This window comes from Perognathus longimembris, chromosome 19 (assembly GCF_023159225.1).
Source record: "Perognathus longimembris pacificus isolate PPM17 chromosome 19, ASM2315922v1, whole genome shotgun sequence".
NCBI lineage: Eukaryota > Metazoa > Chordata > Mammalia > Rodentia > Heteromyidae > Perognathus > Perognathus longimembris.
Window position 1 is genome coordinate 45,689,570 of NC_063179.1, and position 17,495 is coordinate 45,707,064.

Consider the following 17,495-nt stretch of genomic DNA (forward strand, 5'->3'; position numbering starts at 1 on the left):
ATGAATGTATTTTGTGATACATGATACAGCTTATATTTCACCGTTAATGGTCATTTTTGGGAAGGTACTTAGGATGAAAAGCTATCAAGAAAGAAAAACAACCTGTTCCCAGATAGCACTAATTTTCCCTTTGTTATAGTAGAGGAGGCACTTTACCAGCAATTATCCAAAGATAATGACTGGGAATACAGCCATCTCACTGCCTGGCTTCAGTTCCTACACGGAGATAGCCATTATATGGTACAAACACAGACAGCTTGAACAACACAGCTGAGCGAGGGGTTTCTGGGTACAGGTGTTGTGTTTGCCATGTCCTGGCCAGACATACCTTCTACATATTCCATGACCATGCACAAATGGCGCCTTGTTTCAAAGGAGCAATACATGCTGACCACAAAGGGGTTTTCTGCAAAAGTCAGGATGTCTCGTTCCACAAAGGCTTGCTGGATCTGGTTTCGAAGGATGAGGTTCTGTTTATTAATCTTCTTCATGGCAAATCTCTGCCGAGACTCCTTATGCCGGACAAAGTAGACTGCCCTGAAAAGGAGCACAAGTATTGGGACATGCGCGGACATGCGCGAAGAGAGAAGGCAAGGGTCTTCAGGGCTGCAGTGAATCCTGAGATGCGCAGTGTTTCTTAGGTTCATACAACAGCTGGAATTCAGTTTGTAAGAGATACGCTGGCTATGACAAACATCCCATTCCTGGTTAAAGTCCTTTGGGTAGCTTCAGCTTAAGAAAAAACCCTTTCCATAAAGGTCATATATAAAATATCAAATTCTCCTGGCCCCAGTGCCTCAAGCCTATAATCCTAGCGACTCAGGAGGCTGAGGTCTGAGGATTGATTGCCATTGGATGCCAGCCTGGGGAAGGAAAGTCTGTGAGACTCTTTTATCTCTAATTAAACATGAGGAAGAGGTAAACGGTGCTGTGGCTCACACTGGGAGAGTGCTAGCCTTGAGTAAAAAGAGCCAGGAGAGCACCCAGGCCTCAATTTCAGGCCCCACAAAGGACCAAAAAAAAAAAGTATCAAATTCACCTTCACTGTTGAAAAAGAAGACAATTTAACTCTGTATGTGTGTGCCCTTGGGTGGAAATTTGGGCCTTGAACTCAGACACGTGTGCTCTTGCTTGGCTTTTTTGCTTAAAGCTGGGCCTCTACCCCTTGAGCCACAGCTCCGTTTCTTCTTGACGGACTAAAGCGATAAAGCAATACCCTGCTCAATGTTACTCAAGGTCTGCAGGTGGGACCATAGTTTCTTGGCGTATCTGCTGTACAATTGAGAGTCATCTCCTTCCTATGAAATCTGCAGAGATGAGACCTGCGTGAGTGCTCCCACGAGCAACAAAAGGTAATGTGTTTTCTCGCTGTGGGCCTCAGTGTGTCCCTGTGCTTGTGGCACTAGGAAAGACAGTCCCCACAGAAAAGGGGACAGCCATGAAGCTGCCTTTCTGTTCCCTCCAGCCCCAGGCTGAGGGGTCAAAAGCGACCCTACTGGGGAATGACCAGCCTACGCCATACTTAATCTCTACCTCGAACCTCATCCAGATACTTTCTAGTTGGTATCATACCACGCCCCTTGAGGCATGGCTTGACGTGATATCAAAATTAATGAACTTAAGTAAATACTCAAACCATATCTGAAATGTCCATTTTTGAAAATGAAAAGCTTTGTTTATAAGGATACTAAAGGAATGTTTCAGAAAATTTCAAAAAGATGTGAATTACTGAATTAAATTCCCATTGGTTTAGTGGGGGTACTTTTAGAAGATCATATAATCCTTTAAAGATGCTAAAACTGGAAAATAGAAACAATATATTATATGGGAGGCTTATCCTGTCTGTCTTCAAAGGTTGTACATTGAAAGACCAATAAACACATATATTTAGGTCAAATTTGAATGTTTTAGGTATATGTATTTTAATGCTTTCCTACAGTGATTTTTTTCTTAACCAGTTAATAATTCTTTCTGTATCAGATTAAAGGCTTTTACTCTATTTTTGTTTTCCCTGTTACTGATTGGATAAAATCAGAAATCCATAGTCACGTAAGCTGCTTCTAATCAGATAATGCTAGCAGAATATGAAGACAGACAACAAAGGAGAACAGAAAATAACTTGGCGATCCCTGAAATAAGCATTGGTAAACAAGTAATTGTCACCACAAGTGATTTCTGAAAAGGGAATCTATTTTTTAATAAAATTGATAACTCAAAATGCTGAAAGGAAGATGGCAGCATCTTTTTTTTTTAATAATGACCTCCCTAGGAGGCAAGTGTAATGCAGCCTCCTTTCCAGCTCTCCCCTCAAACATTTCATATGAGGCTCAGAGCTGAGGACCCTTCAATGCCTAGACTATCTCCCTTCAGTCCCTTCCTTCCTCTCCCCTCTCCTTATACTCTACCACTTAAGCCACAGCTCCACGTCTGGCTTTTTGGCAGTTAACTGGAGATAGGAGTCTCCATGGACTTTCCTGCCCCAACTGGCTTCAAACCACAGTCCTCAGATTTCAACCTCCTGAACAGCTAGGATTACAGGCGTGACCCGCCACCACCTGGCAATCACCACCATTTCTTACGTAAATAATTGCTCCCAAGTTTGCTCTAGGAACAACAGAAGGCAGAAGAGGAACAAAATTCTACAGGATTTTATAAAAGAATAAAAGAAAAGCAGCTTTAAGTCCAATCTAACCAGCACCCATAATAAGGCTCTTAGTAGCACAGTCTAAAAAAATGGATTCAATTTATATCTTAGTTTTTTAGCAAAATTTTAGTTTGAGTTTTTATTTTCTGATACTATGGTATACTCTAAATAATCAGCTAATCCTTAGGAAAACTGACCTAAAATAATTGAAGTTAGTCCTGTAGTCGCTTGAGAAATCCCTGACTCAGGACACATAGATCTATCTTGATAAAGTTGTAGAAGTGAACTCGACTTCATAATTAAGAAATTTGAAGTAGAACTGTGGCTCAAAGTGGTAGAGTGCTAGCCTTGAGCAAAAGAGCTCAGGGACAGCGTCAGGCCCTGAGTTCATGTCCTATGCCTGACCAAAAGAAAAAGAAAAAGGAAAGAAATCTGAGGGAGTTTTGAGTGTTTTACTATTGTTGCTCTTGTTTGTTTCTGTGGTCCTAGGGATCAAACTCAGCCTTCATTCATTCTAGGCATGCATTCTTTCTCCGAGCTATACCTCAAACCCTTGGTTTGCTTATGTTCTTGGTTTCTTACGTTTGTATTCTGCTTTTTGAGTATTATCTTCATGCAAGAATTTGTTTACTATAATGGTTCTTTCTCTCTTACAGATACCTGTCCTACTTTTCTATAAATCCATGATCTAAAATTACTAAAGTCAGCAGACATCAGGAGAGACTGTAAAAGAGCAAGGAATAGCAAGAAACAGAGACAACTGGCACTGTTAGGCAGAATTTAAAATTCCGGATATCTTAACGCTACACTGAACTGACATGGCCTCTGTTTCTCAGCTTTCTGGCCCCGGGGCTTACTGAAGTCTCTTCCTCTAGCAACCCCCCTGCCAATCATGAAAACCCTGGGGTGAGCGGTGACAGGGTTAAAGGGCACCCAGGGCCCTGTTCTCTGTGCGCCAGAGGAGCTTTGTTTACTCTGTCCAGGCAGGAATGAGGTGAGGAAGGATGTGGAGAAGTGGATTCTGAAGTTCACAGAACCTGTGAACCTGTCCTCCTTGGCACGTGACTCCCGTGTGTATACGGTGTAAGGCTCTAGGAGGCGGATATGTGATTGTGGGACAGTGAAACTGCATGTGTGTCAGAGGAGAGTGGGGAGGAAAGGCACAGGAGCACGTGCAGGGAGAGCAGAGGTCAGCTTGCATGCCGGGGTCTCTCGAATAATGTACGCGGCGGTTATAAAGGAAAGCCAAGTGGGGGAGAAATGCTGGGCCTAGCCAAGTTAGTGATTTTATTCTGGAGGCAATCTTATTCTTTCTGTGAAGAGTATCCGGAGGCCTAAAACTTGCTATGCTCCTTTCTCAGACTCCTGCGTGCCCGGATTCCCAGAGTGTGCCATCGTGCCTTGTGGAAGTTGTGCCTTCAAACCCAGGGCGTGCTCAACCACAGGGTAGGGCCTCTATATCCCAATTCTGATGGCACAAAGTTTTAAAGGCCAGGCGCCAGGAGCCCTGGCCTCTAATCCTAGACGCTCTTAAGACTGAGAATTGGTCAGAAAAGCCGGAGACTCTGCCTCTACTGAACCAGCAAAAACTGAGAACTGGAGGTGTGCCTCAAGAGGTAGAGCACCAGCCACGAGGGAAAGAGCAAGGGAGATTGTGAGATCCGAAGTTCAAGCCCCAGTACTGGCAGAGGGGAGAAAAGGAGTTTTAAAGATATTAGTTAAAGTACAAGATAAGCACTGCTTACTCTCAGTGGATCTGTCTTTGAGCTGTCCTTCCTGTGTGCAAGTGATATCAATTACCACCCAGGAGTCTTTTGAGTGAAGAGACAGACAAGGGGACCAACATAGTACCTGGCACATGACAACCGGCCTTCTACAAAGTGCTAGATAGTAGGCATAAAGGAATGTCTCCACTCTGTTCTAGTTAAGAGTCAGAACAGTGTTAAACAGAGACAGAAATTCAAATCAGATGTGCTTTGCCCCCACCCCCTCAGCCTGGTACTCAGGGCCTTGGTCTCTCGCTTGGATCTTCTGCTCAAGACTAGAGCTCGTCCGCTTGAACCACACGTCGATTTCTAGCTTTCTGCTGGCTAGCTGGACTGAAGACTCTCCCTGACTTATCTGCCCAGGCTGACTTTGAGTCAGAATTTTTAGACTGCAGCTTTCTGAATTACAGGCATGAGCCACCAGTGCCTGGCTAAGGAATTAAGCCATCATTTTCACAAGAATGGCCACCAAGTACGAAGAGAAAGCCGCTATACTCTGTGTTTCAGCAGGACAAGTAGAAGTCCTTCCTAACTGGGAAGCGAGAAGCAGCACCATTCATGTTTGAGAAGTCACAGAATTCCTGTCTTTCTCAGCCTTTGACATGAGTGATGAAACAAGGACACGCTAACACCCAAGACATTTTCTCTAAGCCAAGCTCAGGTCCCCATCCAGAGGCCCATTTGTTCAGCTAGCCTGCAATCAGCATTATAGCTGCACAAACCAATGGAGGTAGCTCCATTCAAATTTCAAATTAAAAATAATTAAAATAGAGAGGAAATCTGTCAGAAATGTAATGAGAGATTAAATCTGAGTAGAGGAAAAAGAGGGAAAAAAAAGCATTCTGGCTGTTAGCAGAGGCTCCGACAGGCAGCTTGTGAGACCATTAACGACTTGGCCTACATCCTGGGTGTTTACTGATTCACAGCTTGTTTAACTTCTTGTATATTCCCAACCGTTCCCCAAAGTGTGATACACCTCATCTACTCTACAGTGCTTTAACTGCACTACAAATGAGTTTACTCAACCAATTAGAACTCCAAATACTGCTAAGATAAATGCCCAAGTTTTATGAAAGTGGTGATTCCCAGATCATCTTTTTTCAGAATTCCACTGCCAATAGAATTAAGCAGTGCTCTAACCCACAGGCCCATTAAATCAATGTACATTCTTCCATCTAATGAACAAAGAATTCCTCAAACCATCTCTAAAAGAACAAAGAACTGAAAGAAAATTAGTAAACAAGCAAAAACCTAAGAACACCTGAATGCTCAAACAATATTTTTAGGTAGAAAACTTCCTACGAGGTCCTTGAATAAAAGAAAATGTTGCGAAAAATATAACATCAGAAAGTATTTATGAGTCACATCAAGAAATATGCCTTCTGACATAGTCCTGCAAACAAATCAGCAAAGCATAGAAAAGACTCACAAATATTTAAGTTCTTCACTAAGTTAATGGTGTGGAAAATATTAGAGGTGAAAAACTAGCAAGGAGAAATATCCCTTGTGGCACAACAAAAATCGCTTTACCTCATCTGCTCGAATGTGTCGTAAATGGCAATAAATGTCTCTGGGATTATTTATTGCCTTCCACATACAGATGGAAGGGGGATTAATACTTAATTAAGCTAGGGTTCTTGGGCTGTCTATAATGGATTAAACCCTAGATTGTACATTCACAGCCTTCCCACAGTATTTACTAGTAACTCAGAAAGATCTTGTCGCTGTTTATACTGTGCCCTGAGAAGGTAACTGTGTGTCTATAAAAACAGATCAAGCCACTAAACGAGGAGAATTCAAAGATTCCCAACACAGAATAATGATAAATGTTGAAAGAAATAGAAATGGAAGTCATCCTAATTTTTTCATGTTCTATGCAATGAATAATTACAATTATTCCCATAAACACAACTGTATGTCAATAAAAATTCCCTGAAAAATAATACTTTGTATATTATGCTAGCAGTACAATAATAAAGGAAAAAGAAAGGAAAGTGATCATTTAGCATCTCCTGGGAGCCTAAGATGTATTATTTGAATGTTTTATGTGACTACAGAAAATAAATCTCTTCCTTAAAGAAAAAAAATGGGATCAGAGGAAGAGGACTACTAATTTGATTAGATTATAGGATTAGGTTCAATTTAATAAATCCTAGTATAATATAAGGATTAACAGAATATATTATGCTAAATTTTCCAACACCTATATTTTAAACAGTTTTCTCACAAGGTTGACTGTTGATCAGATAGGAAATACAAGGTCATGCTCAAGTAGCCATTCTGTATATGAAACATAAGTGTATGTGGATAGATATAGTTTTACATAATATATAATATATATAATACCTCTCCCAAGAGTGAGATACTTCTGAAACCATCAGGGCAGAATAAAGAGATACAAACAGGAATACAAAACTATTTTTCCTTCATTTTATAAAACCTTCTCTCCAACCTTCTAAAATGACTGCTGGGCTACTTGCTATCTCTTCAGGTGGGGATTCAATAAGAAATGATTCTGACTGCACATCAGACGCATAGAGGAAGAAACAGTGATCGGAAAAGGCAAGTCCCTGCCTGACATCTACTTGGAAAAAGGTGAATGTGCAGAATAAACACATTACTTGAGTCTGTTTAAATATCACAGAGAGCTTCTCTTGAATTAACTCACCCATAGGCTCCGTTGCTAATCAATTTAATCGTTTCGAAATCACTTTCTCGGGGTTTCCTTCGAAGTTTCAGGGAAGTATTAGAGCTCTTGGGAACAGAAAAAAGTTAAAAATAAGTTCAGCATTTGAGAAAATTGCTTTAATGACAATACAGATTAATACCTGAATTGATGTCATGCCATTTAATACACCGGGGTTCCGCATTCTAGCTAAAGGAACCCAGGGCCAACTCTAAAGACGAGACTAGGAGCGGCTGCTCCCAGTGACCCCAGCTGACTAGAGCAGTCTCCTTCTAACAGACAATGGCAGGCAGGAAGCTGGAAAGTCCCAGTTTTAGTTCCGCCCCGTTTACTTCTCAAGTTAGCCTCCTCCTCGTTGGATAAGACACTAGACTTCTCTGTCCCTGACTAGCAGTGTGTCTATTTCATTCTGCAGCAAATTTTCTTATTTGCTGGAGGCGGTAGGTAGATGGCAAACCTCCTGCCCTTCCTTCCCTCACTGCTGGAAATCTTAGCCTGATTTAGATCTCAAAGTTTTAAATGACAGCTCTCTAAAAAGCTCAGCTCAAAGGACGGCAAATGAACTCAGCGCGGTAAGTACAGCTGTCCCATGGCCTCCTTTATCTCAGACTCTTTGCCGAGCGCACCACGCCCGCCCTTCCTGTGGTCTCGGAAGAGCCCCCAGCCGAGCTGGGTACCCTCTTTCCCTCTAAGGACTGGCACTGCCAGCCACCACCACGCTCATCGTTGGAAGACTTGGGTGCCCAGCTTCAAGCCTTGACCTCATGTTGATGTCTACACAGGTAACACACCCTCGTCTTGGGGATACTTGATCTCCTCGGCATATTTGTCCCTCTCTCTCTTTTCTCTTGGCCTCTGCACAGTGGCCAAAATGTCCATCGACTGCCATGCTTCCTCACAACAAACAACTCGCGGCTGGAACCCCGGACTTGTCCTGCCACTCCCTCCATGACTTGTCTTTCCTGGATTGGGGCAGGGAGGCTTTCTGCGGATCCTCTTGTCACATGCACTCTCAGACCTCTCTGAGGGGGAGTGTCAGAAGACAGCAGACAGAAAGACAAGGGCCAGTGTGATGGCTCTTCTTAGATGTTTCAAAGGAACGCCAGTCTCACTCAACACATTTAAAGTTAGGATGGCTTCTATAGCAAAACAGGACAACTGTCCTTTGCTTAGTACAACTTCTAACCACCAAAATACTCTCTTATCCATTTTACATGGAATGATCTCCTTTAATCTGCTACGCCTCTTGTGTCTGTTTTACCAATGGGGAAATGGAAGCATTGAAGAATTATTTCCCCCCACCCTCCACACCTAGTAAGAGGTGAAGCCGGTTTTTAATTCCAAGCAATCTGAATCCAGAAGAATCTCTGGTCCCCCTGGCCCCCCATCCCCTTGAGTATACAGATGTTCCAAGCTTTCCTTACTAACCCCAACTGCTCCATCCTGGTTTCTCTGCTAGGCTAGCTATTTACAAGAATGGTCCCCTGCAAACACGCCTCTGACAGGTGTCCCGCTAGCTGCCACTTTCCCACGAGCACCTGAGGCTACACCCCAGTCACGGTCTTTGCTCCCAGCCCTGACCTCGAAGTGCCTTCCTTGTGAGTCCGTCTCTCTCACACGCACAGATGCTGCTCCAAAGCTCGATTGCTGTTTTTCCTGTTGTAGTTTTCTTTCTTTTTTTTTTTTTTTGGCCAGTCCTGGGCCTTGGACTCAGGGCCTGAGCACTGTCCCTGGCTTCTTCCCGCTCAAGGCTAGCACTCTGCCACTTGAGCCACAGCGCCGCTTCTGGCCGTTTTCTGTATATGTGATGCTGGGGAATCGAACCTAGGGCCTCATGTATCCGAGGCAGGCACTCTTGCCACTAGGCTATATCCCCAGCCCTGTAGTTTTCTTAAAAGCAGCAGAGACTGGTGTGGGGGGATTTCTGCCAAGCTTTCCATCTCTGTGGTCTCCTTTGCCTTTAGCCTTTAGATGCCCCTTATATCGGCAATGTTCCTGAGTCCCTTGCCATCTTAATCATTTCTCACATTCTCAAGAGCCACGGCCCCAGGAAACCTTTTTGTGACTGGTCACACTAAAGCAAATCTGGTACAAATCTGGTACATTTTAGTCGTGCATAGTCTTTTTCCTTTGTAGACTTTATTCATATTTGTTATTATTCTGGGGTGTTTCTTTGTTTTTTAGCACACAATCACTTTTTGTAAATTCCGTCTTTTCTTAGAGGACGCAAAAATTGTTTGCCTGGTGCCTGGCACAGGGCCTCGCATACAGAAGAGGACAATAAATATTTGTTGAAGAAAGTGACTAAGACATTCAAAAATCTCCAGCGACTAAGAAAACACAAAAACCAACAGTGTGTTTCCTGAGGAAAGACACTCACGCTCACTGGCTCATCCGTCTCTGGTGTTTCCGCTGTGCCACTATCGTAGTTCCCCAACTGAGCCATTTCTAAGTGTGGAGAAACAAAAACAGAAAACACTGCAATTAGACAAGTGGGAGCGTGCTAGCTTGCAACAAAAGAAGCTCAGGGACAGTGCACAGACCCTGAGTTCAAGCCCCAGGACCAGCATCCAAAATAAAAAACACCCCCCAAAACAAAAGAGCCAAGTCTTTTCAGGATTTGATAGACAACAAAGAGGCAATGGCTACACCTTGGAAACAGTTTTCATGTTGCAGTGAGCATCTGTTGTTTCATTCCTTTGCATCAACTAAGAGATGCCACCAAGTGTAAGGAGAATCTACAGTTTGCTAGAAGCAGTAATGGTGATTGGTTCAGAAGGGCTTGCAGATGAAAAGACTTGGTTAAGGCCACTATCTAACTTTAGGCTCTTCCCCAGGACAGTGAAAATAGCAGTATCTCTTAGAACTGTTTTATGAGTATAATACATCACAATGCATGTGAAGCTCTTAGCATGTTGACTAACAAAAATTAAGTGTTTATTAAATAATGGTTGTTATTTATTATTAATTATATAGCATAAAGTAGTCAATTCTGGGCAGGATGCCACATTCTTGACATCAGCTTAAGCACCACCCTGGTGGTCTAGTTAAACATGACAAAAGTGTCTAATTGCCCAGCTCCAGTTGGAATGCATCCTTGAGACGGCAAAGTCTAATTAATGCACTGATCTCAGTCCACTGAGAAGCTAGAATTACTTTTTTTCCACAGGTATTTTCTAACTTTCTAAAAAAGTGAACCTGTATAATAAGCAGTTATAGTTTTAGATACGTATTTCTCTACACATCTAAAAATCATTTCTTAGGCTTTTATTTCACATGTTTGTGCTTTTATAAATATAACTATCATTTTTAGCTAGCGATTATTCATAAGGTTTATGAAGCTAAAATAACATTGCAGTGTTACCTTTAAGTAAAAATGTGTATACTCTAGACTCTAAAATAACTGGAGATTGATTCTAGTATTCTCAGTTTGTATATAGGGAAAATTCCAGGATAAAAAAATGACCATAGTTCAAACTCTATACTTTCTTGGTGTCATTCAAATGATGTACAGACTCAGAGACAAACTAAATCCTATTTGTTTTGCAAAGAGGAAATATTTAATCATTTAAAATGGATATAACAGCTAACACTTATTAAGCAATTAAATGTTACACAATTACAGAAGATGAACTTGTACACATATATGAGCAGGTGTGACTGTCCCATCTTTTTTGCTTGTTTTGTTTGTTTTTACATTATGGAAAGACCTGAGGGATAAAGAGGCCCATGGATTGCTTGGTTAAGTCCATGACCCAGCTTCAGAACTCTCACTCAGCAAAGGACCTGCCGTAGATGATGTTAGTTTGGATGGCAACAGCATAGAGAAACAAATCATGTATTAAACCGTAAATGCTAACAAGTGGATTAAAAACCAATCTTCAGACAGAACTGAAAAAATTAAATATCAAGAGTTTTTTTTTTTTAAAAGCAAGTCCTAGAAATAATTTTTTTTTTTTGGCCAGTCCTAGAGCTTGAACTCAGGACCTGAGCACTGTCCCTGGCTTCCTTTTGCTCAAGGCTAGCACTCTGCCACTTGAGCCACAGCGCCACTTCTGGCCGTTTTCTGTATATGTGGTGCTGGGGAATTGAACCCAGGGCCTCTTGTATATGAGGCAAGCACTCTTGCCACTAGGCCATATCCCCAGCCCCAGAAATAAATTTTTATTAGCAAATCTGACACATGTCAGAGACCCTTACTATGTTTTTAAAGCCTCCATGAAGGGGGTAAATGGACCTGGAATGATTTTCACATGCCAAAGATCAGCCTACAGTGGTATTCACAGAGGGGAGGAAAGCTGGGCAGAGCTGACACAGCCCCACCCACGCTGGCGTGAAGAGTCAGTGTAATCCGCCTTGACAGCCTACCCTCACTCCAATTATTTTCATAAAGAAATAAATTAAAAGATGGTTCTGTTTTAAATAGAATTTCTGCTAAATAACTATTATCTGAGAAATGCATATTATTTGTAAGCAGTGGGTAGTAATGGGAAGGAACCAAGAGTCAGCTTTTGAAGCAAGAAGCTAAGGCATCATTTTGTAATGCCTGAAGAGATTTTTAAAAACTCATCTAAATACCATTAAACATCTGCCCTTTTTTATTCATTGATTTAAACCATTTCTGAAGACCCATGATTCAAAAAGGTAAAGATGGTAATTTAAAAGCCATGGGGGGAAAAAATCTCTCTCCAGGGAACTTTTCAGAAAAGCAGCCACCAGCCTCTGATAAGTGATGAATCTGTTGTGGTATTGCTTTCAGTACAGTATACATTTATCTGGCATTATCTCCAAGTAATGCATGCATCATTTCACTGGAAGCAAAGATAGGATGGCCACAACAGCAAACAAAGCAGGAAGAACAGGAGCGAGCAGGACAGAAATCAGCAGGCTCCCTGGCTTCCGACAGGAAGAAATTCTCGGTGCCCACATTTACCTCCGTCACATCACGCACAATGGAGCAGGATAAATGCTGTTCCAATTCAATTTGATGAACCAGGAAGGCACTTTTGAATGAGGAGTCGATGACTGTTTATGAGTCTTTTTAGGGAGTGTATAACACTAAGTTTTACAAGTAACCATCTCAAACTACAAGGAACAGGAAAAGGTGGGGACATTACTCATATTAGGTTTTTGAAAACAGGCACTAGCAGAATGTTTCCTATTTTCTGTATGCAATAGAAAACGATCTTGTTTTTATTCGATTCAAAACTCCTTTGATAAGCTTTAAGAAATGCATTCTTTTCTATTATTGTCTCTCCGGTATGCATACTGGCTTGAGACATGAAAGCAAAACAATACCTACCAGTACTGTACTCAGATTTAAGGCATCGATTGCATTGCTTCCCAATTACATATAAATGCCAATTTTAAATGAATGATCATTCAGTGCTTCAGCCGCACTTTTGAAATTAAAATTACTCTCATAAAGAGCTCGATCCAGCTATGCCAGAAAGTCTTCAGAGAAGATTGAAACCCAAGTGCTCCGGGCTAGTCTGGCTCACAGGCCTGTAGGCCGCCAAGGGCTGGCCCCCTTCTCCAGGTAACCAAGACTGGGACAGGCTGCTTTCCTCGGGACTAGCTGCTCCCCAAGAAGGAGCTTTTCAGTAGAAAGCCTAAACAGCAAAACAAAGACTTGCCACTGCAGTCTTCTGGAGGACACAGGATAGAGCAAATGAAAGGCTAACCCAGCCAAGTTCTCACCTTCCAAAGGGTCCTTATTGAGCCCCAGCTGGCTGATGATGTACCTGGGAATGTCGGTTTTGATGCCCTGACCTTCTTTGGCATGGCCTTCTGCCGCTTCCAATAGGTAATAAAACTCTTCAGGATCAAATTCCTGGCAGGAGATGGACATAGAGAGATAACTGTTGGAGCCAAAATGGTTTGAAGTCCTGTTACATAAATTCCATTTATAATAACACTGTTGCTATAGCTTATTTATTTACTGTGGTGAAGGTGATGCACAGAAGGGTTACAGTTACGTAAGTCGAGGTAATGAGTGCATTTCCTTTTGGACTGTGTCGCCTCCTCCCTCCTCTTCTCCCAACGTCTTCCCTCCTAACTCCCTCTCCCACGAGTTGCAGAGCTCATTTTCAACACCGTGTCTGGTGAGTATCACTGCTGCATTTGTTCATCCTTTGTTCCAGCATTTCTGTGCTTCCCTTACCCTCCCCAAATCAGATAAACTTACATACAAGACAAAAGGTACAGAAATCAAAAACTGGCAAAGGAGAAAACAAAAAACAAAAAGCAAAATAAAAAACTTGTCGTTTCCATTTTTTGGTGTTCATTTTGATAAACATCACTGTCTATGATCACATGCACATAGCTATTGAGCCTTTATGATCCTCTTCCTAAGACTATGCTCCTTTGGTCTCACTGTGTGAATGTTCAGAGACCTGTTTAATTGATCATGTCCAAGTATAACATGTTGTCTTTCACCATCCAGTGTGTTTACTTGTAGCATTATAGGCACATTCTAATTACTAAAAATGAGGGAAACCATGCAACCTATGTTTCTTTGGGTCTGGCTTACTTCGCTTAAAATAATTTTTTTCCAAGTCTTTCCATTTCCTACAAATGGTGCATTATCATTCTTTCCAATGGAAGCATAGAAATCCATTATGTATAAACCACATCCTCTTGATTAGCTCAAAAGATTAACACCTCCCCCTAAAAAGCCAAACACTCACAGAAAGAACAACCCAGTTAATAAATGGGCTAAAGACTTAAAAGAGAGACTTCTCAGAAGACTGGTCAATAGACACATGAAGAAATGTTCAACATCTCTGGCCATGAAAGAAATGCAAATCAAAACAACAGTGAAATGTAGCTCTTTAAAAAAAATGCATGTAACTTTCATTCCTTTCTGAAGTCTGTTCATTTTCTAAGCCAATATACTCATTCAGTGGGTAACCTAAAGATAATGATCACTTCCAGCTACTTTGTCAGGGAACGTTGGAGATACTATGTATGTTCTACTCAAGTACTGGGTTTCATTGGAAAAGAACAGATTATTTTCTAATTGTCTCTGTGGTCCAGAGCTCTATTGCCCAGGTTGACTCAGTACTCCTAGGATCAAGTGATCTTCACCTCAACCTCCCGAACATATAGGACTATAGTTATGTATTACTTGCTCTGCCAGATCTGAAGTCTTTTTTTTATTATTTATTTACTTTTTAGAGTTTGGGAGTAGTGCTAGAGATTGAATCCAAGGCTGTAGGTCTAATTATTATTTTTACTTTTTTTTAACAAAAAATTTGAAATCTGAGAATTTTACCTAGAAGATTCAGTTTTTCTCTCTACAACCAAGGATAATATTAAACTACATTTACCTACAGGTTTGTAGGAAATTTATCAGATACAGATGTCTAAAACTATTAGAAGGAAAATCTTTAATGCTACCATATTTTTTAACTCTAAGAATTATTATTCATATTTATATTACACAAAGATTATTTAAAGTATAAGTTGAAGCGGCCAATGACCTCTATATTACTTTTATAATTCATTTTCCTATGTACTTAATTTTCTTTGGTTATCTGTTGCTTATAGTATGCTCATAATAAAAATTTTCAGGATCACATTACTCAAAATGGATCCTACTGATTACTGTGTTATAAAGCAACTGTGTACCTAGGTTTAAATCCCAGTTGCTGATTCCAAGTTTCAGTTCTCCAAACTCTTCCTTCTAGGGTTTTTTCCTATTTTGATGAATGCCCAAAATAACCACCTTTCAAATCTGACTCTGTCTTTCATCTGATAATTACTCAGGAATTTGCAAGGACCAAATAACAAAAGCTTGCTACAAATGAAGCCCAGCCCAGCCAGTATAATCATTCAGCGTTCTGCATGGACACTTCCCAGGACTGACAGGACAAGCCTGACCGGACTGCAGGCATAGATGATAAAAGCCTGGGGAAACATCCTTTCACATTCTGACACTCCAGTTTCATCAGAGCTCGAAACTGTACTTGAATCAACATTTCCAAAGCTAGTCTGAGCCCACCTGTTTCTTTTTGAGAGTCAATACTTTTACTTCTCTTATCTGCTGATGAGTGATTGCTGTAAATTTTTTTTTCCTTTTTGAAGACAAGATCTGTTCTTAGTATATCAGCTATTGTGCATAAAAAAGTTTCAATCCTTATTAGCATAACCCACCATTGCCGATTAAATTACTGCACAGAGTACGTAATTCAAAGGCCACTATAGGAGAAGCAGAAAAAAGAAGTCTCCTTTCTATCTGTCCACACATCCAGTTCTCTTACCACAGGCATCCAAGATAGAGCACTTCTTGCCTTTGCTGGTTAATTGGAGATAAGAATTTTGAGGGTCTGTCTGCCTAGGCTAGCTTCAAATAGACCTCAGATCTCAGTTTCCTGAGTAGCTATGATTACAGGCGTTCACCAGTGCTTGGCTGCGTGGTGTTTTTTTTACTCTGTCGTTCTAAGGATTCTAAGCTGATAGGAATCCCTGTTCTCCATCGTTTACCTCAAGATCTGCCCCTGCTGTTTCTCATCAAGTGCTGGTATTTATGAGGCTAAGAATATTTCAATATTGTCAAATCTAATGATTGCTAATTGAGAGAATAATAAAACCAAAGTGCTACAACTATACACATAATTGTTTACATAATGCTGAGAATGTCTTACACGTGTAGTTTCATTATTTTAATAGCTAGAAGAATTTTTAAAAGGGAAGCTTTTACCATATTAATACCTTTGATAATTCTAACATCAAAGAAAACTCCATGTTTATTCACAGTTTTGACTGAAATATCAATCAAGATTTAGTAAAACAAAAATTTTGGAAGAGCAAAATGATCAATGGCTAGAAATTTAATTACTAAAATGAAACAATATCTAAAAGTCTCATTCCTCATCAAAGCCCACCATCCCCTTTTCCAAATGGGTTTGCTCAACAGCAATGATTTCTAACATGGCATGGTATAAAAAATAGTATAACCTTGGGTTACTATATATTGGTATGACTGGAATCTTCTTCTCTCTGAACCTCACCAACTCCAAAATCACGAGGCAGAGCAAGCATCTGACATTAGCGTGACACAAAGTAATTATGCTGAGGTAAGGTCAAGCACATGATTTCATGATCATCCTTCAAGTCTGACCAGAATATAATAGGACCACCACTTAACACAGCACCAACTCTAGAATTTGTTCTTCAAATCCAAGGCGACAAGTCGCATATGGATATCATCACACACAGGGGTAAGTCGCAGCTCATCCCGACTCTCTCCATTTGGTGCTGATGGAGGAAGTGAAAGGAAACGGAAGCTTTCTGTGGGTTGCCGCTTCCCTGGAGTGAACAATAAGTAATGTAGTCACATCTCAAGGCAACTTACCAGGCACTCCAATAGACGCGCAGGGCGGGCAATAACAATTAGGATCTTTCGGACTAGCTGTTTAATAAATGCCAATTCTCCACTTTCAGAGCGATCGTGAGCCTACGAGAAAAAGCAATGAACAGCATGAGGACACAGCCTCGCTCCACGAAATGGAAAAGAAAATCAGCAAAGCATGCTAATGAGCTAATTTCAAATGTTCAAAAATTAAGCGGTTTAGAAAATACTCTTAAAAGGTTGATAAATGGGCATTATCTCCAGATAAATGGACACTATTACACATCTACATCCATAAAATAGCTCTATTAGCTAAACTTTTTTTTTTTTTTTTGGCCAGTCCTGGGCCTTGGACTCAGGGCCTGAGCACTGTCCCTGGCTTCTTCCCGCTCAAGGCTAGCACTCTGCCACTTGAGTCACAGCGCCGCTTCTGGACATTTTTTCTGTATATGTGGTGCTGGGGAATCGAACCTAGGGCCTCGTGTATCCGAGGCACTAGGATATGGCCACTAGGCCATATCCCCAGCCCTCTATTAGCTAAACTTTAACTGCAGAACTTTGACTGATTATCTGTGCTAAAAACTGAAAATAAGTCTCTTTGATGTGAACCATGAATGAAGGAGCGATTCAAAGTTTATGACACATTAAAACATGGCACCAGTAGCTTCAGCTGATCAAGAACCTGGACTTACCAGATGTAACATGTTAGATGCGTAAAGCAGCAGGAACTAATTGGGCATTCTGTTATCCTGGGTATTTAACATGCTCATGAAATATACTTCACATGTGGGAAATGTGCGATGCTTACTTTAAATATTTGGTGAGTAATGTTTACCACTGGATATATATGTATATATATGTATATGTGTGTATATATACATATATATGTATTCAATTTCACACACTGAACAAATAATGAGGCACTTAACTCTGTAAAATTTATTCAGTTTCAAATCCTGTTGAATTTTACTTTATATGTTGCCAAAACACAATGAAATGTTCTGAGATCAAAGCTCAGTTTGTCACTGAATAGTCACTGAAATT

The 17,495-nt window shown here is 40.9% G+C and overlaps 1 protein-coding gene across 1 annotated transcript in view; it reads right to left on the minus strand.

Moving 5' to 3' along the window:
- The window catches only part of LOC125367601 (microtubule-associated serine/threonine-protein kinase 4-like), a 258,812-nt gene that overhangs the window by 38,109 nt on the left and 203,208 nt on the right, over positions 1–17,495 (minus strand). Inside the window, exons 10-14 of the mRNA XM_048368270.1 lie at positions 16,455–16,556; positions 12,797–12,929; positions 9,477–9,544; positions 7,079–7,164; positions 329–537 (exon numbers count right to left, since the gene is read on the minus strand). Of these exons, the coding sequence (XP_048224227.1) occupies positions 329–537; positions 7,079–7,164; positions 9,477–9,544; positions 12,797–12,929; positions 16,455–16,556 (598 nt within the window). The remainder of the gene's footprint in view (positions 1–328; positions 538–7,078; positions 7,165–9,476; positions 9,545–12,796; positions 12,930–16,454; positions 16,557–17,495) is intronic.